The 26,508-nt window shown below is 45.9% G+C and overlaps 1 protein-coding gene across 1 annotated transcript in view; it reads left to right on the forward strand.

Annotated features, from left to right (window-relative positions):
- The window catches only part of gyg2 (glycogenin 2), a gene marked incomplete at both ends in the record, with an annotated part of 34,555 nt that extends 9,657 nt beyond the window's left edge, over positions 1-24,898 (forward strand). Inside the window, 6 exons of the mRNA XM_084314234.1 lie at positions 4,574-4,736; positions 5,812-5,938; positions 10,761-10,944; positions 12,908-13,015; positions 15,097-15,231; positions 24,782-24,898. Of these exons, the coding sequence (XP_084170360.1) occupies positions 4,574-4,736; positions 5,812-5,938; positions 10,761-10,944; positions 12,908-13,015; positions 15,097-15,231; positions 24,782-24,898 (834 nt within the window). The remainder of the gene's footprint in view (positions 1-4,573; positions 4,737-5,811; positions 5,939-10,760; positions 10,945-12,907; positions 13,016-15,096; positions 15,232-24,781) is intronic.
- Positions 24,899-26,508: the final 1,610 nt, after the last annotated feature.

Consider the following 26,508-nt stretch of genomic DNA (forward strand, 5'->3'; position numbering starts at 1 on the left):
CTAGATATATGGCGGCTCTTCCGTTATCTTGATCTCCACACCAGAGGGTTGTGGGCTGTTTGCACATTTTGAAATTTGAAGAAATTACAGTATGTTTGATATGTTGATTGATTTTTTTTCAATGGCTGTGTGAGGTGTGCAGACTTTTAGCTTTCATTTGACACATATATCTAAGCGTTAGCTTGCTAACAGTTAACTTTACTTTGCCTGTAGTAATTTTAATGCACATTTTTGGTCTTTTATTATTTGCTCCCATCCTCCAATTTAGTCATTATGCCAATTCCCTTCCTAGTCATTGCGCTAGGAGTTTCACTGGGAGAGCATAACGCACACAGAGGTTCATGCTATCTCCCCCAGATCCCCTCCCCACTGAACAGGCACCCCAACCAACCAGTATGAGTCGTTATTGAAACGACCAGGACTCAATGGCTTCCCACCTGCCGGGAATTGAACCCAAGTCTCTGGTCTCCAGTGCTTAGATCTCTACACTACCCAGCCGCTCCAGTGCTTAGACCTCTACACTACCCAGCCGCTCCAGGGCTTAGACCTCTACACTACCCAGCCGCTCCAGTGCTTAGACCTCTACACTACCCAGCCGCTCCAGGGCTTAGACCTCTACACTACCCAGCCGCTCCAGTGCTTAGACCTCTACACTACCCAGCCGCTCCAGGGCTTAGACCTCTACACGCAGCCGCTCCAGTGCTTAGACCTCTACACTACCCAGCCGCCCAAGGGCTTAGACCTCTACACTACCCAGCCGCTCCAGTGCTTAGACCTCTACACTACCCAGCCGCTCCAGTGCTTAGACCTCTACACTACCCAGCCGCTCCAGGGCTTAGACCTCTACACTGCCCAGCCGCTCCAGTGCTTAGACCTCTACACTACCCAGCCGCTCCAGTGCTTAGACCTCTACACTACCCAGCCGCTCCAGGGCTTAGACCTCTACACTACCCAGCCGCTCCAGTGCTTAGACCTCTACACTACCCAGCCGCTCCAGTGCTTAGACCTCTACACTACCCAGTTGCTCCAGTGCTTAGGCCTCTACACTACCCAGCCCAGACAATATATTATTTGTCACTATACCTTTTCCTCTCTGGTAGACACAGAGGACGATACAATTATTTTGCTGAAATGTCATGTTTTTATCTAGCTACAAGCATTTTGTTGCGTATGGCTGGATATTCTGATCCCTGGACTGGTTATCTGCTATAGAAATAGTGGGTTTTCTAGTATTTATTTTAAGGCCCTGAAGGTGGTAATACAGTAGTGTTGCTCGCTGTTCAGACAAGACAAAATGACAACCGTTTATCGGGCCCCTAAAATGTTGAGAAATGCTGCCCCAAACAGTAGACCACAGAGCCTGTAGACCACAGAGCCTGTAGACCACAGAGCCTGTAGACCACAGAGCTTGTAGACCACAGAGCCTCTTCTAGACCACAGAGCCTGTAGACCACAGAGCTTGTAGACCACAGAGCCTGTAGACCACAGAGCCTGTAGACCACAGAGCTTGTAGACCACAGAGCTTGTAGACCACAGAGCTTGTAGACCACAGAGCTTGTAGACCACAGAGCTTGTAGACCACAGCTGTAGACCACAGAGCTTGTAGACCACAGAGCTTGTAGACCACAGAGCCTGTAGACCACAGAGCCTGTAGACCACAGAGCCTGTAGACCACAGAGCTTGTAGACCACAGAGACCACAGAGCCTGTAGACCACAGAGACCACAGAGCCTGTAGACCACAGAGACCACAGAGCCTGTAGACCACAGAGACCACAGAGCCTGTAGACCACAGAGCCTGTAGACCACAGAGCCTGTAGACCACAGAGCTTGTAGACCACAGAGCCTGTAGACCACAGAGCTTGTAGACCACAGAGACCACAGAGCCTGTAGACCACAGAGCCTGTAGACCACAGAGCTTGTAGACCACAGAGCTTGTAGACCACAGAGCTTGTAGACCACAGAGCCTGTAGACTACAGAGCTTGTAGACCACAGAGACCACAGAGCCTGTAGACCACAGAGCTTGTAGACCACAGAGCCTGTAGACCACAGAGCTTGTAGACCACAGAGCCTGTAGACCACAGAGCTTGTAGACCACAGAGCTTGTAGACCACAGAGCCTGTAGACCACAGAGCTTGTAGACCACAGAGCCTGTAGACCACATAGCTTGTAGACCACAGAGCTTGTAGACCACAGAGACCACAGAGCCTGTAGACCACAGAGCTTGTAGACCACAGAGCCTGTAGACCACAGAGCCTGTAGACCACAGAGCTTGTAGACCACAGAGCTTGTAGACCACAGAGCTTGTAGACCACAGAGCTTGTAGACCACAGAGACCACAGAGCCTGTAGACCACAGAGCTTGTAGACCACAGAGCCTGTAGACAACAGAGACCACAGAGCTTGTAGACCACAGAGCCTGTAGACCACAGAGCTTGTAGACCACAGAGCCTGTAGACCACAGAGCTTGTAGACCACAGAGCTTGTAGACCACAGAGCTTGTAGACCACAGAGCCTGTAGACCACAGAGCCTGTAGACCACAGAGCTTGTAGACCACAGAGCCTGTAGACCACAGAGCCTGTAGACCACAGAGCTTGTAGACCACAGAGCCTGTAGACCACAGAGCCTGTAGACCACAGAGCTTGTAGACCACAGAGCCTGTAGACCACAGAGCCTGTAGACCACAGAGCCTGTAGACCACAGAGCCTGTAGACCACAGAGCCTGTAGACCACAGAGCCTGTAGACCACAGAGCTTGTAGACCACAGAGCCTCTTCTAGACCACAGAGCCTGTAGACCACAGAGCTTGTAGACCACAGAGCCTGTAGACCACAGAGCCTGTAGACCACAGAGCCTGTAGACCACAGAGCTTGTAGACCACAGAGCTTGTAGACCACAGAGCCTGTAGACCACAGAGCTTGTAGACCACAGAGACCACAGAGCCTGTAGACCACAGAGCCTGTAGACCACAGAGCCTGTAGACCACAGAGCTTGTAGACCACAGAGACCACAGAGCCTGTAGACCACAGAGCCTGTAGACCACAGAGCCTGTAGACCACAGAGCTTGTAGACCACAGAGACCACAGAGCCTGTAGACCACAGAGCCTGTAGACCACAGAGCCTGTAGACCACAGAGCTTGTAGACCACAGAGACCACAGAGCCTGTAGACCACAGAGCCTGTAGACCACAGAGCCTGTAGACCACAGAGCCTGTAGACCACAGAGCCTGTAGACCACAGAGCTTGTAGACCACAGAGCTTGTAGACCACAGAGCTTGTAGACCACAGAGACCACAGAGCCTGTAGACCACAGAGCCTGTAGACCACAGAGCCTGTAGACCACAGAGCTTGTAGACCACAGAGCTTGTAGACCACAGAGCCTGTAGACCACAGAGCCTGTAGACCACAGAGCTTGTAGACCACAGAGCTTGTAGACCACAGAGCCTGTAGACCACAGAGCCTGTAGACCACAGAGCTTGTAGACCACAGAGCTTGTAGACCACAGAGCTTGTAGACCACAGAGCTTGTAGACCACAGAGCTTGTAGACCACAGGGTTTGGGAGGTGGTTGAGAAATTAGACGTTCACTATGCGTCGCTATGGACGCTAGTCGCAATCTTTGGTGGGTTGCTTAGTCAACTGAAATTTAAAAAAAAAATTGAGAAAAATAAGGGTTGCTATTTTCTCTAGTTGTGATATTTTCTGTGGCAGGTCCTGGGTTCAAACCCCAGGTTCTTCCCATGGGTTTCCTCTGGGTACTCCGGATTTTCCCACACTATAATAAGTAATGCATGTTAGTTACTGTATGTACTCCTGCCATTGCCCTTGACCGAGGTACTGGCATTACAACTGGAGTTGGTCCCCGGGTGCCGCATTGTGTGGCTGCCCACTGCTCCTAAATAGTTAGGACGGGCCAAATATGGGTCAAATGCAGTGGACGAGAATTTACTCCAAGGGGATTAATAAAGGTTCAACTATACATTCAGGCTACGCCTACCTACACAGCCCAATCTCGCTTAAAATATGTAAATAAAGTACTTGTCGACCATAGGAAAAAGGTACATATTGTACGTTATGTTATAGCCATACGTAATATATTGTAACATCTCACTGATGAGTCTGAGACAAACAGGGGGACGAACCCTGGGCACTTGCATGGGAGGCAAGTGTCTTTACCTCAAGGTTTCCAAAACACACCTTTCTGATAGCCTTGCCCAAACCCTAACCTTACAAACCCTAACCTTACTTATTACTTATGGCTATAACATAATGTACATTATGTACCTTTTTTCCTGTGGTCGATTAGTACTTTAATGCATTTTCTGATGAAACCGTGCCTGTAGATATCACAAGTACTCAAGCCATAGTTAATAGTAATCGGACACGCTGTGTTTAATGGACTGTCCTCCCCCTCTCGCGCACAAAGCTGAAGTGACGAACAACCTGAAAAGTTTAGTTTCTCCAGAAGCCCTTGAACTATCGGATGGAAGACGGCCAGTGAACTCAATATCCCTAATCAAAGACTCTCGTTGTCCACCTCTGTGAATAACATCTGTTCCAAATGATTCCGCGTCAAGGTGCTGAGCAACGTGGACGAGCTGTTTGAGCGGGAGGAGCTGTCCGCCGCCCCTGACCCCGGCTGGCCCGACTGCTTCAACACCGGGGTGTTTGTGTTCCGGCCGTCCCTGCAGACCCACGGCGAGCTGCTGGAACACGCTCGGCTGCACGGGAGCTTTGACGGTCAGCCATGAATATTACAAGAGGAGAACTCTTACCGTATGAACTCTGAACTCCACTGCCTATATACTGTAGGCTCTGTTACCCCAGACTCTGAACTCTCTCAATTTATACCTGCCTACTGCCTTCACTGTCTACAACTGCATCACACTGTAATCATAACTACCTACCTCAACCTATAGTCTATAACGATATAACTCTGTATGATAGCCATGTACAATAATGCTGTAGGCTATATACTGTATATATATTTATATTTACTGTATATATATTTTTCCACATCTGTCTGAATATACCTGTATATAATCCTTTTATATACCTATTAATATACCTGAATATAACCCATATAACTCTGTATGATAACCATGTACAATAATGCTGTATATACCATATATATATATTTATATTTACTGTAAATATATTTATCCACATCTGTCTGAATATACCTGCATATATTCCTGTTTACATCCTGTCTACTATATCTATATCTGTATATATCCATTATATACTCCAGTTTAATCACTTGTACATTGTATATTGTTATTGCACTTTACTGTTACATTTGCACTCTAGTTTACTTCTGGCCAACTTATTTGTGTTGTACTGTACTTGTGCTGTATGATGAAAATACATTTAAATCTAATCTAATCGAATTTCTAAAAGACTGTCCGTCCGTCCGTCCGTCCGTCCGTCCGTCCGTCCGTCCGTCCGTCCGTCCGTCCGTCCGTCCGTCTGTCTGTCTGTCTGTCTGTCTGTCTGTCTGTCTGTCTGTCTGTCTGTCTGTCTGTCTGTCTGTCTGTCTGTCTGTCTGTCTGTCTGTCTGTCTGTCTGTCTGTCTGTCTGTCTGTCTGTCTGTCTGTCTGTATGTATGCTTATATCTCTTCGAGACAAATTAAATAACTAAATGATGCTAATGACAAAATAAGCTAATAGGATTCCTCATTTCCTTTGTTCAGGATATGCATTGTCCCTCTGTCTGTGAGGAGTACACTGTACAATTGGGAGTACATTCAATCTAATTGCGTGCGTGTTTCCTAAAAACCATCTCCTGTCCTCTGCCCTCGTTCTGTGTTTACAGGAGGTGACCAGGGTCTGTTGAATACATTCTTCAGCAGCTGGGCGACAAATGATATCAGCAAACACCTTCCCTTTGTTTACAACCTCAGTGCCAACACGTTCTACACCTACTCCCCTGCCTTCCAACAGTGAGTGTGTGTCTGCACTGCTATTTATAATTGTTTTCATAATGGAACAAAAGTACAAAAAAAATCTTTAAAAATATTATATTTTATGCACTAATAAAATATAACAATACATCGCTGGACATAGTTATACAGCACACCAGTCTTAATTTCGTCAGCTATTTTTTATTTTCGTTTTAGTCTTAGTCATGTGTCAAATGCTCTTTTTCGTTTTCATCATATTTAGTCACCTTCATTTATTTTTCGTTTAGTCAGTTTTAGTCAACTACCGGTCGGAGCATTTTAGTCTTCGTTTAGTCTCTATTTAGTCTTTTTTGTTTAGTCTCGCCACTCAGTTACAGCCTCATAAGTTAGCGTGAGTTTTTTTCTAAACAAAAAAAGCTAATGTTAGTGCTATAGCTGGTTTGACTTATGTAAGCTATTTAATGTGTTGTATTAATTGTGGTGAATCAACATAATGTAGCGATCCGTCATGCAGTAATCTAGGGAAGAAAGAGGAGAGTTTCCTTTTCTGTATGGTGCTTTATTTCCAGCTCAATATGGGGTTTTACAAGTTGATACTTCCCTTTTTATACACAACAACACTATGCTAGCTTTTTACAACAACAATGTAACATCCGGTCCGTCCTCCCATATCTCCCGGGGGGAAACAACACCCAACTAGAGCGACACACAAAACCCCAGAACATTACAATAATTCACCCACGGAACGATGTGTTGGCGATAAGGGTTCCACATGGACACTTATGTTTGTACTTTGCTGTCGGCAAACGAGTTCCTGTTAGCTAGCAAGTAGCAAGTTGAAGTTGAATAAACGTTTAGCAAGATTTTATTTTGCAAACTACATTTTGTGTCGTCGTTTTTAGTCAACGACATTGCATGAATAATTTCGTCATGTCAGTGTCACATGATCTCCATTAACCTCTTAAGCCCGGACCAGACATGAAAAACTGCTACTGAGCTCATTCAGTACCTTCTTGAGATCACATGTACAAAAAATCTAAGGAAATTAATAAAGGGAAGATGATTAAACAGAAGGTTTTGTAGATACAGTACTGAATTCTGCCATCCGGACCCATGCAATTTGAAATATTATTATAGAATATAGAATATGAGGCATAAATGAAGGCCTTATTATAGCCAACTCGCACATCTATGGATTGGGCCAAATCTTCTCTTTCAAATGGGAGAGTTCAATTGGATTTAGTATCACAGGCGTGCATGAAGAACAGAGAATGAAATCTACTGTATGTACAGTAGGTTTTTTATTCTTGCGACAGCTCCGCCATTTTTAAACTGATTTCAACACGGATGGTTGCTAAATGTTCACAATAGGAGAGACAAACTAACTGCGCTCCAATATATGCCAATAACGTTCCGTTTTGTGGTATATAATCCAGAGACATTTTAGAAATTCATACACAAGTAATTTGCTTGCAGGAAGCTAGAATTCGTTGGGTAGTGTAGTTTTTCGAAATTCCAACGCTCATTGAGAGCTCTGGATGTCCTCTTCTCAAAATGACTACAATCGTCATCATTCAGCGACGGCCGCTAATTCAAAATGGCCGACCTCCGTGAAAAATACAACACATTTCAAAAACTAAAATCTCACTAATAACACTTTAACCTATTGGTAAACAAACGTATTGCTGAAAATATACACTATGACTGCTGTTGTGACATGGTTAGGATGTTTACTCTTGAATACGTAAAAAAATAAACGATAATTATGTCAGACAGTCTAGAGAGAATGATTTATGATGTGATGTAATTTGCTGTCCGGTACCGGGTGGAAGAGGAACGTGATGTCTCGTCTCGTTGTTGTCAGGGGAAAAAGCTTTGTTGACGACCATATTTAGTCATAATAAGACTAAATTAACACTGCACCACACACAGCATAACAAAATAAAGTGCAACAGTGAATTAAAATTTACTTTTCATTATGTACAATTCATTATTGTATTGGTAGCACAGTGGTTAGCACTGCTGCCTCACAGCACGAAGGTCCTGAGTTCAAACCCCAGCAGCCTTTCTGTGTGGAGTTTGCATGTTCTCCCTGTGTTCGTGTGGGTTTCCTCTGGGTACTCTTCCCACACCATAAAAACATGCATGTTAGGCAGGATGAAAACTAGCTCATTAGCTAACTCTGGCACATTTACATTGATGTGGAAACTGAAGATGTTGATTAATTTTTTTCACGCGGCTGCGTCATTAGTTGCTTTATAAGGAGCTCTGGAGGCGTTGTTTTGTATGCAAATGACCTGAACGGGGACGCGCTTTCGCGTTTGAGACATATGCCATTCTCCAACACAGATATCACAGGTGCGAACGTTTGAGCCACTTAAGACATATTACCAGCGTGTTGAGGACTCAGAGTGAACTTGTCATTGATTCTGTCTCAGTCGGTTCCAAGATAAGTCTTCCAAGAGAACTCTTTGGAAAATATTGGGGAATGAGACCCATATGTTGGCATGAAGCTGCGACTGAAAATACCACAAAATCAAACACAGCTTAAAGGAACATTCCTCCCCCAAAAAGATAGCTAATTTATTGCCCTCATAATCTCACACATTATCCCAAAACTACAAACGGTTTCTGGTTTGAGAGCAACTGGGTCAAAGAGTTCAGAAGTGTCATGTCACCAGGATGCACATCACTCCAGGAAGCAATATCCAATCCAACTTTATTTATAAAGCGCTTTAACAGCCACAGGGGCACAAAGTGCTGTACAGAGGGAGCATATTAACGCTTTGGTTTACCCCCCGACCGTTGAATGCCCATCACGAGATTTCTCTGGTTTTTATTTTTTTTATTTTTTATTAGCGATCTGAAATCATATTGCATCAAGCGAGCCTACCGTTGGATATCCAGTCACCCCAGGCTCTCAGATGTGAAAAAAGCACCCCCTATCGTCTCCCAGATGGTAAATACATGCATCTCAGTGAAATAAAAAATTTCTACACTGCTATTTGTAATATGTACCCATCGTGCCCACTCACACACATGTCACACATTATTATCCATGAGATACATTAGTAGTTCTCAGTGGTGGAAATTAACGACTAGTATTTTTACTAGTAGCCTAAGTACAATACTTTGTACTTAATTACTCCACTACATTACAAAGGAAATATTGTACTTCTTACTCCACTACATTTATTTGAACCCATCAGTTACTAGTTACAGTACTTTGAAGAAAAAGGTTTTGTATAGAAAACGGGGAAAAAATACACACACACACACACACACACACACACGCACACACACACACGTACACGCACACGCACACGCACATGCACACACACACACACACACACAAGCACACGCACACACACCCTGCACCTTATCATGCACATACACTACACGCAATTGACCATTTTATCTGACCTCTTTTTATATTTTATTTGATGTTACTACTACTACCTATTTTTACCATTCTTGTATTCATTGATGTTTCTTAATTGTGCACTGTTGAGTCTGAGCTCGAAACACAAGACTTTCATTACCTGCAATGCCCCTGTATTGTTGTGTATTTGACAAATAAAGAACTTGAACTTGAACTTGACCGAATCTGTGCACATAGGGGTCTTTGTCTTTTGTTTAAATTATACTTAACATAAGGTTCTGCACTGTAACTATAGTTTGTCATTCTTGACATGCCAGCTCTGAACTTGGTAGAATCTGCACCTGGCTAGCTGATAACAAACTATCATTACACCTGGGTAAAACAGAATCCATTCTCTTTGGATCAAATAGCAAACTCAGCAAGGCCAACGGCTTCTCCGTTACAGTGGGGGATATTATTGTCACAAGGAAAGATGAAATTACCTACCTGGGTTCCATCCTAGAGGTAAATCTTTCATGTGACAAAATGGCAACCAATGTAATCAAAAAAGTCAACCAAAGATTCTTGTACCGGATCTCCTCTCTGGTAAACAAGAATATCTTGAAGACTCTAACAGGAGCACTCATTCAAGGATACTACGACTATGCTTGCAGGACCTCATGGTACCAAAGCACCTCAAAGGCTACAAACATCACAAAACAAACTGGTCAGACTACTGCTTGGCCTTACCCCTGCACATTTTCACAACCTAGGATGGCTTAGATTAGACGACAGAGTACAGCAACTTGCAATGGGCCTGGTCTACAAGATACACTACACCACTGAGATACCCATGTACGTACTGCACATGTCGAAATACTTCCCAAAGGTCAATTCCACACCCACAACACCGGAGGGAGTTCCACAAATCATGTTCAACCCAGATTTGGCTCAAACAAGGGACTAAACACGTTTCGCAATTATGCAACAATAATGTGGAACGCCCTACCCAAAACCGTGAAGGAATGTGAATCCCTACCCTCCTTCAAAACCGCTCTCAAACAGCACCTACAGTGGCTGCAATTAGAAACTGGCCCCTGTAAATGTCCAAATCCTCCCCCCCCCCCCCCACCAATGTACAGTTTCTTCCCCTTCGGATGTATATATTTTTTTACTCTTTTTACTACACAGTTCTGTATATCTGTTTGTCGTGTATGTCATAAATGTCATGATGAATTGAAAATGGGGGACCCCAAGGTAAACAAGTCGAAAGTCTTTTTCTGGTCTGCATCCTCTTAGCAGTTTGTTTTGTATTGAGCCGTACTGTATTGTACCCATTCTGCAATCTGTTAATAAAGTTTTCAATCAATCAATCAATCAATCAATCAATCAATCAATCAATCAATCAATCAATCAATCAATCAATCAATCAATCAATCAATCAATCAATCAATCAATCAATCAATTCTATAAACATGCTGAGGTTTTGTATCTGTACAGGTACGGCCACGATGCCAGGATCATCCATTTCCTTGGGCCAGACAAGCCGTGGAACTCCCACCCTGGATCCACCGACAGCTGTATGGGACCGTTCATCTCTTTATGGTGGGCAGAGTACCGCAGTCACACAGCCCCCGATCCGTCCAACAAGACGCCAAGTCAAGTCTCCGGCAAACCCCAACGCGTAAGCAGACATACATCTGACCGGCACATCTGGGTACTTTTTTTTACAGGAAAAATAAAACAACTATACTATAGTAACAACAGGAAAAATAAAACAAATACAAAATAAAAAAATATCCATTCAGCTGCAGGATATTTCCTCATTTCCCTACCTGGACATTTAAATATCACTCTTATGAATCTCCAAGTGACCTAAAACTAAGAGGTAATGACTATTTCTGGACCTTGATCGTTTTTGGGGCAATTTATATGCCTGTGTTTTGTCCTAAAGTTGTAGTTTATGAACAAACGTCGTCTAATCCCTGTGTATTCCTCATTGTTTTCTCACAAAAAAGGCGTGGCGATCAGAATTCAGTGAGGATGGCGTATTGCTGGTCTGATGAATAACTGATAAGATTATTAAGATAACACATTTTTAAGTTTTTGAGATATTGGATGAGCGGAAATTGTTAGCGTTTGCTAGCAATGCTAGTGGAAGTGAATGGGGTTCCATGTTTTGAAAATACATTTGAGGCCCAATGTTGTCATAAAGGTTAATTGTTTGATTGTTTGATTGCAAGACATGGACACTTGCATTGTTAACACATGTTAATGATTTCTGCTTGCAATATCTCAAAAACTAAAACACAGGTACAAGTGCTTTTAAAGAGGACCTACTGTATTGTGAAAATGGCCTTTTCCTGTGTGTTGCGCTTCTTTTAGAGAATGAGGGGTCCCAACACTGAGAACATGTTAAATATGTGCATGTACAAGATGGCGGCTCGCGCATAAATCTTCTCTTTTCTACCTAAAGTTGAACCTAAAATATATTTCTGACAACATTTTTAATGACAAGATTGCTATGCTATTGCTGGATTTTTTGCCATATCTGCAATGTCTAGCTATAGTTTAATAAAGACCTTGTTCAAGGTAAAGAGCCTGTGTGAATGACAGATTACGCTAGTTTAATAAACATCTTGTTCAAGGTAAAGAGCCTGTATGAATGACAGATGACGCTAGTTTAATAAACACCTTTTTCAAGGTAAAGAGCCGGTGTGAACCACAGATGAAGCTAGTTTAATAACCCATTCATTTTCCTATGCCGAAGGGTCTGTTCTCCCTTATTCGGGCAGAGAAATGACAACACATGTGAGAGGTCTATTAAAATAACTCATAGTTTATGATGAATTAGAAAGCCCTCTTAACCCTTGTGTGGCGTTGCACATTTTTCGTTATTCACCCAATGTTCACAGTCTGGTGGACTCACAACATTATTGGGATTTTAAAACAATGAAGCCATAACAATGAATGTAAAAATACAAAAAATGTGATGTCAGTAAAAACGGAATCCATTATAATCAAGACATGAATGGAATAAATCATGTTTATCTTGAAAGATATAGACATTTGTTTTCACCTACAACGAACCAGTGGATCAGAACACCAGGTATATGTAATATAAATGTGTAGGGGGGGGGGGACTCAATGAAAATGTGTTCTTTTATGTTCTTCACAGAAGATGAGCCAAGGCCATGAGTCTCAGGTTAAAAAAAAATTCATTGTATCATTTCTCTTTTTAGTAAACATTGAAAACTGGTCCCACAGACCAGAACACCGCACAGAAAGCAGTGAACAATCCCTTTAAAAGCAAACTTCTTCTGGTGAATTTCAATTCAGCCCATGTCCATTCCTCAGTGAAACACCCGTAGAAGATGTACACGTTTTCCATATTTTTGTGAGTTCGCCATACATTATGTTGCGTAAGGGAACATAATGTATACTGCATTTGACCTTTGACATTTCAATATTTGTCTCTCGACTTGTGCAAATGTGCTCTGGAGAGCAGAATCCTATAGAAAGTGTATCTTTAGGCGCAGCTGACCGAACGCAAAAGATAACATAACATAAGACGGGTTCAGAGTCCAAAGGGTTTCATCAGCGGGTCTCCTGCCGAGGGGGGCGACTGACCACTCTGGTTTTTACAGAGGAAACCGGGAGAAGCCAAGGAGAACGTGGACGTCTCCAAGTCGCTGCCCGCCCACATCTCACAGCCCACCGAGAGGCTCCATTCACCCCTGGAACCGAGGGAGACTGTGAGCGCTGAAGTTAGTGTAAGTCTTTTTTTTTCTCTAAAAGTATGCTTTGTATACTGCAGTATGTGGCCAGAAAGTATACTTAAAGGAACACGCCAACATTTTGGGAAATTTGCTTACCGTCTTCTCCAGAGAGAGACAAGAAGATCGATACCAGTTTCCTCTCTGTGCGTTCAGTAGAAAGCTATCTGTCTGCATGTTAGCCTATAGCTTAGCACAATGAATGGAAGTGGACATGTACGGGTAGCCTTTAGGGAATGGTGTTAGTTGGACAATGCGTAGGCTACCTGTACATGTCCGCTTCCATTCATTGTGCTATGCTAGGCTAACATGCAGCCAGATAGCTTTCTACTGAACGCACAGAGAGGAAACTGGTATCTATCTTCTTGTCTCTCTCTGGAGAAGATGATAAGCTAATTTCCCAAAATGTTGGGGTGTTCCTTTAAGTTGTGTTAAATTAAATCATTTAAGTTAAATTGATTCAATTGAAAAGTGAAGGAGCCCAAGTAGAAATAAAGTATACTTGTGTATATCTTCCGAAAGTATACTTTGTATACTTTAGTATACTTTGTATGTATTCAGAAAGTATACTAAAGTTGTGTTAAATTGAAACCACTTATTTTTAGTATATAGTGTGTTACATGTATATCTCTACCAATATGTATGTTCATATGCTAATTCAAAGCACATGTTTAGTACAGTACGTCATCAATATGTTGTGTAATCTAAATACTGAGGATGTTTACCAAACGTAAGTTGCAGTTACTTTAGTGAATGCACATCACATTTCACATGGCCGCACGGTCCAATGCGAGCGGCATCAATCGGATTACTAACTGTGATTTTCCATAGTAAACAGATGTGATTATATATATACTGTATATTGATACATTCCTGAGGATTACTGTTATTCATGTATTCCGTCGCTTTGCCCCTGGTAGTAAGGCATCGTGCAGAGACTAGTACCTGTATACACACATCAACAGTGTCTTACACAGTATTGTGACTTGTGAGTCCTACTGCGTAGTCATGTGTCATTCTGAATCAGGTCGACTACTACGCAGATTCACATTATATTGATGTAAGCTCGCGCGATAATAGTAATATTACACGTTACTAATGAAGCGTTCGTTCCCTATACTTCCTTTGTGGTTTGGATCAAAGAATGTTTAGTGTATTTAGTATTTTGTGTCAGATTTCAACACAGTCTTTTAATTTCCATATCCTGAACTGATTGAATTGAAACAAAACAAACACAGGATGAATTGAACGCGTGTGTGTGTGTGTGTGTGTGTGTGTGTGTGTGTGTGTGTGTGTGTGTGTGTGTGTGTGTGTGTGTGTGTGTGTGTGTGTGTGTGTGTGTGCGTGTGTGTGTGTGTGTGTGTGTGTGTGTGTGTGTGTGTGTGTGTGTGTGTCTGTGTGTGTGTGTGTGCGTGCGTGGGGGGGGGACAATTTTAAGGGATATTTCAATTTAGTAAAACTTTCTTTGACAGACTTTTCCTGTCTTACCTCTATCTAAGATAAGCAACAAGTAAGCTAGTCTGCTGTCCCTGTCATCCACTGTCAACACCACCATTCCTCCCAGCTGTCAGGCTCCTCATTCACTTCCATTCACTGTGGGGACCTAATCTAAATATCCTACTTCTGAAGCATAAACACCAATGAGGTGTAGTTTGACCAACTGTCAACATTTCACGCAGACTGTTTAGGATTTCTTCCAGCAAGGCAGCAGGTCACCATGGTAACCACTCCCCAACATTCCATACAAGGCAAAGATACACAGCACACTCAAACTTACAACACATTTACTGGATCTGCTTTATCTGTCAAAGGTCATACATCTGTAAAGACACGAAACATACACGTACCTTTGACTCAGAATTGTCTGCTTTATTGAAATCTGCACAGCAGTAGATTCTTTATGCTTCAGAAGTATGATCATTTAGACTTGGTCCCCCAAACGAATGGAAGTGAATGAGGAGCCTGACACCTGGGAGGAATGGTGGCATTGACAGCAGTGGTCTCTACTAAAGTGAAATGTCCCTTTAACATCACGTGTGCATTCCCTGCCGCTTCCACAGAGAGAGGAGATGCTGCTGATGCAGGAAGCAGGAGATCCCGACCACACGGAGAGCCAGGATCCACCCAGTGCCACCGCAGGGGCCGAGGGGTCCCAGGAAGCAGGGGGTACGAGCTCAGACACCAGTAAAGACACGGTATGTCACCCTCCTGTCCTTTCTGCTCCAGAACACAGTGTTGGTTGATACAACAACTCAACTGACACAGAGTACAGGGCGGGGGTGGGGGGTTAGCGGCCAGGGCAGGTAAAACCTCACTCAGTCTCGACCACAGTGGTTGAGGTGGAGTCAGGGAAATGCTACATTTATCAGGGAATGTTATGTTATTGTTCCAATATTATTTGTGTTGAGAGCTGTGCAACTGTATCTCCATCCATACATAGATCTGTAAATCTGTACATAGATCTGTAAATCCATACATATATTTATAAATCTGTACATAGATCTGTAAATCCATACATAGATCTCCATACATAGATCTGTAAATCCATACATAGATATGTAAATCTATGTACACATCTGTAAATCTGTACATAGATCTATGTCAGTTACAAGTCAGGCGTGATTACAGATCTAGGTACACATTTACAGATCTATGTACAGATTGAGATACAGTTACACGGCTCTCCACACACACACACACACACACACATACACACACACACACACATGCACACGCACACACACGCACAATATTTCCTTTGAAATGTAGTGGAGTAAAAGTACAACGTTCCCTGAAATGAAAATACTCAAGTAAAGTAGTTACTTTCCACCACTGCATATACTTCCCACTTTTACCCTGAAAATAACCCTGGACTGCATGGCCTCGATCAAGAAGGCTGCCGTCTCTATGGCAGCTGTGCCCCTGTGGCTGAAGTAAGAAGGTCAGCAGTGCTTGTAGCCTGTTGGGAGGCAGCTGCTAGAAGAAGCAGAAGATATCAAATCAAACCACACATGAACGATGAGAAACTGAGCAAAGTAGAGAAAAAAAATAAGATGTTTAGCAGCACACTAAGTCATACAACAAAAGCACATTATTAACACAACCTTATGGTTCATACTGCATTATTTAACAAAAATGTCAGATGGGATTCAGAGACTGAAGCTAAAAATAAAAAAATATCTGGAGATCCTGGATTATTTAAAACCACAGTCCTGGCTCAGATCTGATATATTTTTCTGCTTTGACTGTTCACATCTATGTTTGTATATGTGACCCATATCTGACATCAGTGTGAACAGATCTCTACCCTAAAAGGCCCTGCATGTGTACATTTACAACAAATAACCTAATGTACATGATCTGCATGTCCTAGAGACGAAAGTAATCTGGTGCAACCCGAGCACCCCTATTTGTTGATACCGTTAATACGGCAACCACCGGAACTCACTCGGCAGTGCAAAGTTCTCCTCACCTTCAAAGCCCTCCATAGCCGTAGAATGCTTGTGGCATGGGGCCGACATGATGGTTAACCCTTTCACTGCGACAATACAGAAAGTTAACCACCAAAAAGATTCTGCAGGAATCGCGCTTTACTGTAATACACAAAACACATTGTCATTTTTTGGCCTATTTATGAATCGTTTTCAAATAAACGCTAGATTATCGATAGTAGGGCTGACACCTATTAGTCGATTAGTCGACTAATCGGTCGAAAGGAGCCGTAGTCGACCATCCAAATCCTTAGTCGGGGACAGCCCTAATCGATAGCATATGTGTACTTATGCACGCTATAGAAGCGGGCTGAAAAATCGATTATCTTATTTCCTGATCAGCACACACACACTCACAGCCACACACACATATGGGACACATTGATATATAGGTGAAAACAGCTCTGATTATCCCAAGACTGGTAAAATTGATTCCTTACCTCAGATCAGATGTTCTCCAAAAATATTATTCCAATTCCTGATCGCCATTCCAAATATCGATCACGTTTATTGATCCAAACACATATTCCACGCTGTTCTGCGGCTCGGCAATGAGTGGGATCGGCTCGGATTACATGCCTGACAAGTAAAATGTGGAATCCGGAAAAAGAATGTCCCATCCATTTCATTCAGTCCAATCCAATGGGGTGCAATACCATCTGGAGAGACGATAGGGGGCGGTATTTTCCCTGTTCGAGCTCAGACAGATACCCACTGGTAACGTGAGGCTAGATTGATGAAAAATTCATGGAAATCGATAATAAAAAAATAACGATTAAATAACGAGATTTCTCGTTTTTGGCACTCAACGCATGGCATGAAATAACGAGATTTCTCGTCTTTGGCACTCAAAGGGTTAATGGTGAGGCCCCCTTTTACCTAGCAGACCTCCTCACCCCCTATACCAACGTCAGGGCCCTCGGATCGGCTGATAAGGGTCTCCTCCTAACTACCCGTAGGTCCAATTTCAAGTCTGGGGGGGGGGGTCGTGCTTTTGCTGTCGCAGCCCCTGACCTCTGGAACAGCATCCCCACGTCCATCAAATCTGCCCCCTCCGGGGTGGTCAGGTGGCGTAGCGGAGATTGTGCTCGTCACCAATGCAAGAGGCTGCGGTCTCGACTCCCGGAGAGTCAGCATTGTCTTTGCTCGGGCTGATCGCTATACTAACTCGTTTGGCTGAGTTAGGGGGAGGGGAGCCGTGGGTGGGTCCTGGGCGTTGTGGACAGGGACCCCTACAGTTCGGTTGGGGCGCCTGCTCAGCAAGGGTAGGATCTGGAGAGAGGTAGTGCAACCTTCCACACATTACACTCTCCCGGTGAGAATCTGCGCGGCCAGCCTGGCTGCCGGCTGGCTGCACATGCGTCGGAGGAAAGCATGTGACAGTCTCCGGCCTCTCGGACCAACAGTAGGGGAAAGTGCGCAACAACCAGGAAGGGGGTTGGGAATTGGCATAACGACTAACAGTGGGATGGGAGAAAAATCGGAAAAAGAAGGAGGGGAAAAAAGATAAAAAAATAAAAATAAAAAATCTGCCCCCTCCATCGAGTCTTTTAAATCTAAACTCAAAACTCATCTATATCCCCTAGCCTTCGCTGACTCACTTTGACTCTTGACTTGTTTGTTTTGACGTGTTGCTCTGTTTCTTTGTATGTCTGTTGGTTGTTTATATTTTATGTTCATTTTATACTCTAGGAGCACTTTCTTTTTATATTTTGTTAATATGCGACTCACTGTGAAGCACTTTGGTTGACAAGTGTCATGTTTAAATGTGCTATACAAATACATTTGATTGATTGATTGATTGACAGACTGTTAACCGTCTGTAGTGTGGTAGTGAAAGGGTTAACCTTCTGTGGTAGTGAAATGTTAACGATAGGTTATGTAGATAACCTAGTTATATTAGTATAGGCTAAGCGTCCCGCTCTGAGCCTTACGAGATACTCATATCTCCTGTGATACCTAATGTATCTCCCACGAACAAAAACACATGCACCCCACCTGTATGGGGCCCCGCCCCTTATGGTGGCCACCGCCCATATAACCATGACCCTGGTCATGAAACACCCTTCCTCGCCAAAACCCGTCCCAGGAAAAGATCCCTCAAGAGGGAACTCAGGGCGCGCAGAGCGGGATGCTTAGCCTATACTAATATAACTAGGTTATCTACATAACCTATCGTTATATATCGTATAGCATCGCGTCCCGCTCTGAGCCTTACGAGATAATGGGGAAGAGCGGGCGCGAGACCCGACAGATGTACCCCCTGAGGACCCGTAAGCCCACATCAAGGGGTGCGGGGAGCCCTGTCACCCCATCCTTCCTAACAAAGGGGGGGCGCAGTCAACTCCACCTGAATGCGAACAAGAGGGAGCCAGAACCCCTTGAACACACCGTACAGGCGGAACCACGTGTGACTCAACACACTGCGGCCCATACCCATACACTCCTGCTACCCGACCAAAGGACGGGAAGCAGGAAAGGCCACAGACCCCAGAACCGCCTGGGAGACAGAACCCCCGGTCATGTCCATGAGGAAAAACCTTACAAAGGAGCCCGGGGAGGACCATGAAGCTGCAGCACAGATGGCCTCCACCGAGGCCCCACCCAGGAGAGCGGCAGAGGCAGCCACCCCACGAGTGGAGTGCGCCCTGACGCCCCCAGGGGGATCCTGCCCAGCCAGCGTGTAGCAGAGGGTAACACCCTCGCACAACCAATGGGACAGGCGCTGCTCCGACAGTGCCTTACCAGCACGAGCCCCACCGTAACAGACAAAAAGCTGGTCGGTAACCCTGAAATCCTGAGTACGGCTGAGGTAAATCCCCAAGCACGGACTGGACATGACAGGTGAAGGCCCGCATCTAACTCACCAGTGTGAGGAGGAGGACGAAACGCCTGAACCACAATATCCCGGGAGCGGAAGGAACTCCGGATATTCTCAGGCACGAAAGCAGGATTAGGTCGCAGAGTGACACCGCAATCGGTCCGAAAAGACAGGCACTCTGGATGTACCGAGAGAGCACAGAGCTCACCTACGCGTTTAGCGGAAGTGACAGCCAGAAGGAACGCGGTCCTGAAGGACAGCTGTCCCAACGGCGCCCGCTCGAGCGGCTCAAACGGGGCCAAGGACAACCGACCGAGGACCAATTGAAGATCCCAAGTCGGAGCCAAGGAGCGTTGCACCGGCTTAACGCGTCGAGCGCCAAGCAGGAAACGCTTCACAAGAGGGTGGCTGAACAAGACATCCCCTCAAACCCCTCATGATAGGAGGATACAGCTGCTGCATATACCCTCACCGTCGAAGCCGACAGTCTATCAAGGAGAGACTGGAGGTAACTAAGGACAGCAACCAGGGGGCAGGAGACTGAGTCCAGGCCCCCCGCCTTACACCACACTTGGAACATACGTCATCTGCCCGCGTAAGCGCGACAGTGGAGGGAGCATGTGCAGTCCAGATGGTAACACCATCAGGATCAAGAACCTGCGCCCCTCAACGTACCCGTCCCAACAACTGACCTAACAGATGTATGGGGAAGAATCCCTGGCGGCATGGCATCGGTCCCAGACCTGCCTGGCCATGTCCAGACGCAATCCTCACCCGTCAGGATGAGGGCCGCCCCGCGACAGTACACCTGCACCCACATTCTCCCTGCCGGGGATGTGGGGAGCCCTTAGGCCGCGCAGATGGAGGACGCCCATAGCCAGCCGCCCGCCGCCTGGTGCAGACAGGGGGAGCGTACTCCTCCCTGTCTGTCGATACACGACACTGACGTCGTATCGTCCGTCCTGATCAACACCATTTGTGGACCAGAAGGACCGCTTTCAACACCAACACATTGAACGTAGCGCAGACCGGGCAGCATGGTTTGCCAGCTGCCCCCTACTGCGTTGGCCCGACGCATCACCAGCGAGGGAGGCGTCGGTGAAAACGCGACGTGAGACAGCGCCGTAACCGTCCTAGGACGGAACCTCCCGAGCGTGTCGACAACACGCTCCGAGATGGATGCCCATAGCCCTCCAACCGTTGACTGGGAAGAGGAATACTCTACATCCAGTGTACAGCAACCCCAGGCTGGTAGAGACCTGCCTGGTACGAGACCTGACGATCCACCTTGACCGCGAAGGACCAGAACGTCATCAGGGCAGAACACTCCGTAACCCCGGATGACGCAGAGGCCCCAGTGCGGCCTCCACGCACTTGGTGAAGATGCGGGGAGCCAGAGAAAACCGAACGGCAGCCTCTGGTACTCATACGCTAACCCTGCAAAGGAAGCGTAGGTAAGCCCTAGGATGGAAGATCGGGGATGCGCATACGCATCCTACAGGTCTATGGAGGAGAACCAGACCCCCACCTGACAGTGTTCAACAGGTAGGAGACGATCCAAAAAATGCTGAACCTTCCCATGGGACAGGTCCAGCCTGGGTCTTACACCCCTCCCTCCCGACTTCTCGGGCAGAGAACACCGGGAGGAGAACGCCACGACGATGGCTTGCTTCGTCCACAGAGATTGGATCTCGTCGACCAGAGCTGTCCCTGCTGGAGACCCCGACAACAGGGTCTGTACCAAACCTGAAAACGGGTGGGGTTGTGTAAACACAAGTCCCCGCCTCACCATTCTCTCCATCTACCTCGACATATGGTACTGCCGTAGTCATATGTGACGACACTCCCAACGCACCCGCCGTCACGTGGCGCAGGTCCGCCAGGAACTGTAGATAGTTGGCCCGGTCCCCCCCGCTGTGCGAAGACAACCCTGGAATCGTGCGAGGAGCGCGTTCCGTGTCGGAACACCTGACCCTGACACCACCCACGAGGCAATCGCACCCAAGGGGGAACCCCGACAGAAAAAGGGCCTGTCTGATACGGGGGGCTTCCGATCAAAAAAGCCCCCCCACTGAACACCCCTCCAGAACATGCTGAAGGAGTCGTTCTGCAGCCGGACATGCAAGGTGTAAGGCCCCCATGGGTTCCTACACACCGTAGCCCTGCAGTGATATCACTACCACCCCAAACCATGTGAGCTGCGACCACTTGCCAATATTCCAGGAGTGGGAGCACCAACATGATACCTGGCCTGGCGAAGGCGAGGCCGGGGAAGCCCGCACTGTGTGCCTCAAAAGGTTTCGAGCCCCCCTGCTGACAACACTTAAGTTGACAGACGTAACACCAGGCTCAACCAACACAGTTCAAGGTGTGGGAGCCGCTTGACAGCACAACATTCTCACGGACAGACCCAGGCTCAGCCATCAACTGGGTGTCAGCCCCTGTCTCCATGAGAAGCGAAGAATGGGGCCGCATACGCTTCAATGAAGGTTCGCGGCCCGCAGCCAAAGGAGAACGCTCAGAGCCCCGCTTCTGGGGATACCAGAGAGAGGATTGAACGGGGAGCGGGCTGCTCGCGGCAAAATGACGACGGAGTGGTTTACCAACACCGAAATCACCCAAAATGGCCGATCCCTCGGCCGCCAAGACTGTCGGCCTCGCGATACCCTGTCGATTCTCCAACCAGGGCACCACTGGCGGGGGAAACATGGCCGCCTGTCGAGGGCCCCGTCATCGCCGCTGACGAGGCCGTGCTCTCTCTTCTTCTGGCTGCGCGGTGTGAGGCGGTGTAGGGCCTAGGACAATACCGCCCGCGCTCCAGCAGAAGACCAAAATCCCCTGCGGAGAGGGGAACCCTGAGCGGTTATAGCTTGCGGCTGGGTCAAAGCTAATAACGTCAACATCCTCGACGGAGTGGTTTACCAACACCGTGCGCGATGTGTCGACGTCGGCCGGCCCTCAAGGCCCCTCCACCAGACACCATTTCTGTAATAGAAAAAACACCAATTCGAACACAGTTCTAATCGTTGCCAATTCCATACCGTGACGGTACAAGCCTTAACAGCCCACCAGCCACTCGCCAGGCCGACCCATGGTGTCGGCCGGGCGGGGCATTGTTTCAATATATCAAAAACAAAGGACTGACGTTAACATGGAGCACCAGTGGTGATTGCAAACAGCACCCTCCACTGTGGTGTGGACCATGAAAAGGTTAAATGAATAAAAGAGCTAAACCACAAAAACTGTAGAATGAGCAAACCCATACACACAAAGTTTAAGGGGAGACGGACCAGACCCGTCTTCATTCAAAATATTCACAACAGAACACCAGCCCTAGTTTAGCCCATTTACCAAAAAAGGTAAACAAAGCCCCCCCCCCGCACTACTCCCCCAGTATACCGATTGACCGTCAGTATGAATGGTTTGAGAGGAGAGAAAGCTGTAGCAAGACAGACCTTCTCATAGCAGAGTGACAAAATGAAACAATAGCCCCCTACACAGGGCCGCCCCAGGAGATGGGGGGCCTCGCGTCTAAAAACGCACAGGGCCTCACATTTCTCCCAAGCGGCCCTGCCCTTATACTACTGCAGCCTAACGCCAGGCAATGTGGAACCCAAGACAACAATTGCCTGTGCACAGACACGCAACATGTTTACCATGTCGGCTGGACCCATAGCCCCACTACCCGACGCCAACCCAGATGGGAACACCGTTCAACAAACCCCGCCGGAACACAAGGTAATACCTGGCTAGAACCTAGCCACGACCTACCCCGTTGTCAACCCATTTACCCGAAAAAGGTAAATAGAACTCAAAACCCCACAACAGCTACCGACTGACCTTCATTGATGAACCGGGCAAGAGGCGGGAGAGTGACAACATCTCACGGCGGAGACATTAAAACAGCATAGCAATTAGCAGTAGTGATAGCATGCGGCAGTAGCGATAGCATGTTAGCATAGCTTTAGATGTTTTAGCAGCACGCCCAAGACAGCTTGGAAACCGTTCCCTGCAGAGAACGTTCACCAAACCATCCTGCCCCTGGCGCCAACACACAACAAGGTTGTGTTAACAACACAAACCAGCATTACTAACACTAATACCCATGCCTGAAGACACAGGGCCTACCTGAGTACAAGCTGGCCCGACAGCCAGCCTTGTACAGCTGAACCTCGATGTGCAGTCATCAAACGAGGAACATCACAGGCCCGTCGTGTCGCCGAAAACATGCGTCGAAGATGCCAGGGGCCAGCAACCTCCGGTAAGCTTCCAACATTATTAATCTTCCTTAATCTTTTCATTCCGCTAGCTCGTATGGTGCACGCATCCAACACGCTGGGACGAAAATAGAGGAAGGGTGTTTCATGACCAGGGTCATGGTTATATGGGCGGTGGCCACCATAAGGGGCGGGGCCCCATACAGGTGGGGTGCATGTGTTTTTGTTCGTGGGAGATACATTAGGTATCACAGGAGATATGAGTATCTCGTAAGGCTCAGAGCGGGACGCGATGCTATACGATATATAACCTTCTGTAGTGTGGTAGTGAAAGGGTTAACCTTCTGTAGTGTGGTAGTGAAAGGGTTGACCTTCTTTAGTGTGGTAGTGAAATGGTTCACCTTCTGTAGTGTGGTAGTGAAAGGTTAACCTTCTGTAGTGTGGTAGTGAAAGGTTAACCTTCTGTAGTTTGGTAGTGAAAGGTTAACCTTCTGTAGTGTGGTAGTGAAAGGTTAACCGTCTGTAGTGTGGTAGTGAAAGGGTTAACCTTCTGTAGTGTGGTTGTGAAAGGTTAACCGTCTGTAGTGTGGTAGTGAAAGGTTAACCGTCTGTAGTGTGGTAGTGAAAGGGTTCACCTTCTGTAGTGTGGTAGTGAAAGGTTAACCTTCTGTAGTGTGGTAGTGAAAGGTTAACCTTCTGTAGTGTGCTAGTGAAAGGGTTAACCGTCTGTAGTGTGGTAGTGAAAGGTTAACCTTCTGTAGTGTGGTAGTGAAAGGTTAACCTTCTGTAGTGTGGTAGTGAAAGGTTAACCGTCTGTAGTGTGGTAGTGAAAGGTTAACCTTCTGTAGTGTGGTAGTGAAAGGTTAACCTTCTGTAGTGTGGTAGTGAAAGGTTAACCTTCTGTAGTGTGGTAGTGAAAGGTTAACCTTCTGTAGTGTGGTAGTGAACGGGTTAACCGTCTGTAGTGTGGTAGTGAAAGGTTAACCTTCTGTAGTGTGGTAGTGAAAGGGTTAACCTTCTGTAGTGTGGTAGTGAACGGGTTAACCGTCTGTAGTGTGGTAGTGAAAGGTTAACCGTCTGTAGTGTGGTAGTGAAAGGTTAACCGTCTGTAGTGTGGTAGTGAAAGGTTAACCGTCTGTAGTGTGGTAGTGAAAGGTTAACCTTCTGTAATGTGGTAGTGAACGGGTTAACTGAGGCCATTTCCTAATCGTTGCAGGCGGCGGCGGCGGAGCGGCTCGAGCACCTCAAGCAGTGGGAGGCGGGGCGAGCGGACTACCTGGGCAAGGACGCCTTCGACAACATCCAGCGGAAGCTGGACAGGTTCCTGAAGTAACAGCTTTCACAGTCGACCGAATCCATATTCTCACGCATTATTGGGTTATTCATTGAAATGCCTTCAGACACTGTGTTTGTTTTCAGCCTCAATCTGGAGCAGAAGAGGGTGTTTGTTTAGTTTTGTTTGTTTTTTTGGGAAGCATGGAACAGGTTACAGAGTGGAAAGAAGTACACTTATATAAAGGTGCTTTTGATAACATTTGTATTTAGAGTAATCATGAAAGTATTGCTTTTCCCCTCCAAATAATTTTGAATGAATTAATGTATTATTAAAAAAATCAGTTCATGAAAATATGTCATTTTTTCTCCCCCATCTGCTGAGCTTGATCCATTGTTTTTAACATGCATGTGTAACAGCATGTGTACCTGACGAGCGCTTGAAAACATTGTAGTGTGTGTTCTACCTTCTACTACTACACATCTTGCCAGTCCGGGGGATCGAACCGGCGACCTTCCAGTCACAAACTCGCTTCTCTAACCTTTAGGCCACCACTGTCATCAACCTTTTTTCAAGCACTGTGAGCTCCTTCTCTTACTCACTGTTATTCTGTGTGTATATGTATTACATTATTTATACATTACATAGCCTACACATGGGGTGGCGGGATGGCCCGGTGGTAGAGAGGCTGACCGGTAACTGAAAGGTCGCTGGCTCGATCCCTGGCACTGTTGGGTCTATTCAGGTGTTGACCTGGTGACACAAAACACTATAGTAGTTTAGTTAGTAGTCTATAGACTAGTGGTTTAGTTAGTAGTCTATAGACTAGTAGTTTAGTAGTTAGTAGTCTATAGACTAGTAGTCTATAGATGGTGGCTACAAAGAAACTAAACAACCATATTCAGATTAAATAACTCACTTTAACTGCATTTCGAGGTGAGGTGTGAGTTTTCAAAAATATTTTAAATGAAATGATCTCTGCTAAAAGGGTGGGAATTGTGCAGTGAGTGGTTGCCTTTTTAACTAGTTCCCGGTATTCCCTCTCATCACCGTCCTTTATCCATCCATCCATTTAGATATGACACAGGACTACACAAGCATTTTTAGTATAGAAATGTGTCAACAGACTAAAGCAGGGAACCACAATATTTACCAAATAAACTATCAAATAATAATAATAATAATAATAATAATACGAATTATGCAGAATGTAATATCATAACTGTCTATTATTTTTCTTGCAATTGAGCCAATTTTCCTTAGGTACGGTTTTGAGGTGTGTTCAACAGAATGTAGTATCAAAAACACATTCACAAAAAGTATGGGTTACTGAATGCTGAACTGCACTGTTATAATCACTAAGCCATTGTAAGACCCTCGTCCCCGATGCAGAAAAGACAATGTTAAATTGTCCACCAGAGGGCACTGTGGCTCCTCCTCAGAAAAAGCCCTGAAGACCAGGGGGTCATACCGTACCACGCGGCGGGGCCGTGCCGTGGTCCTGGAATCCACGGGGGAGCGGCGCGCATGTAATTTTCATAGGCACGCGCCATACACCGTTCATACATAGTCATAGATATAGATGGGGAGAGTCTGCTGCATACAAACAGACTAGAGGCGGGAGGAGCAGGTGGAGATGTTGACAGAGAGGAGCTCTGTCACTAAAAGAG

This window comes from Notolepis coatsorum, assembly GCF_963971535.1.
Source record: "Notolepis coatsorum genome assembly, chromosome: 1".
NCBI lineage: Eukaryota > Metazoa > Chordata > Actinopteri > Aulopiformes > Paralepididae > Notolepis > Notolepis coatsorum.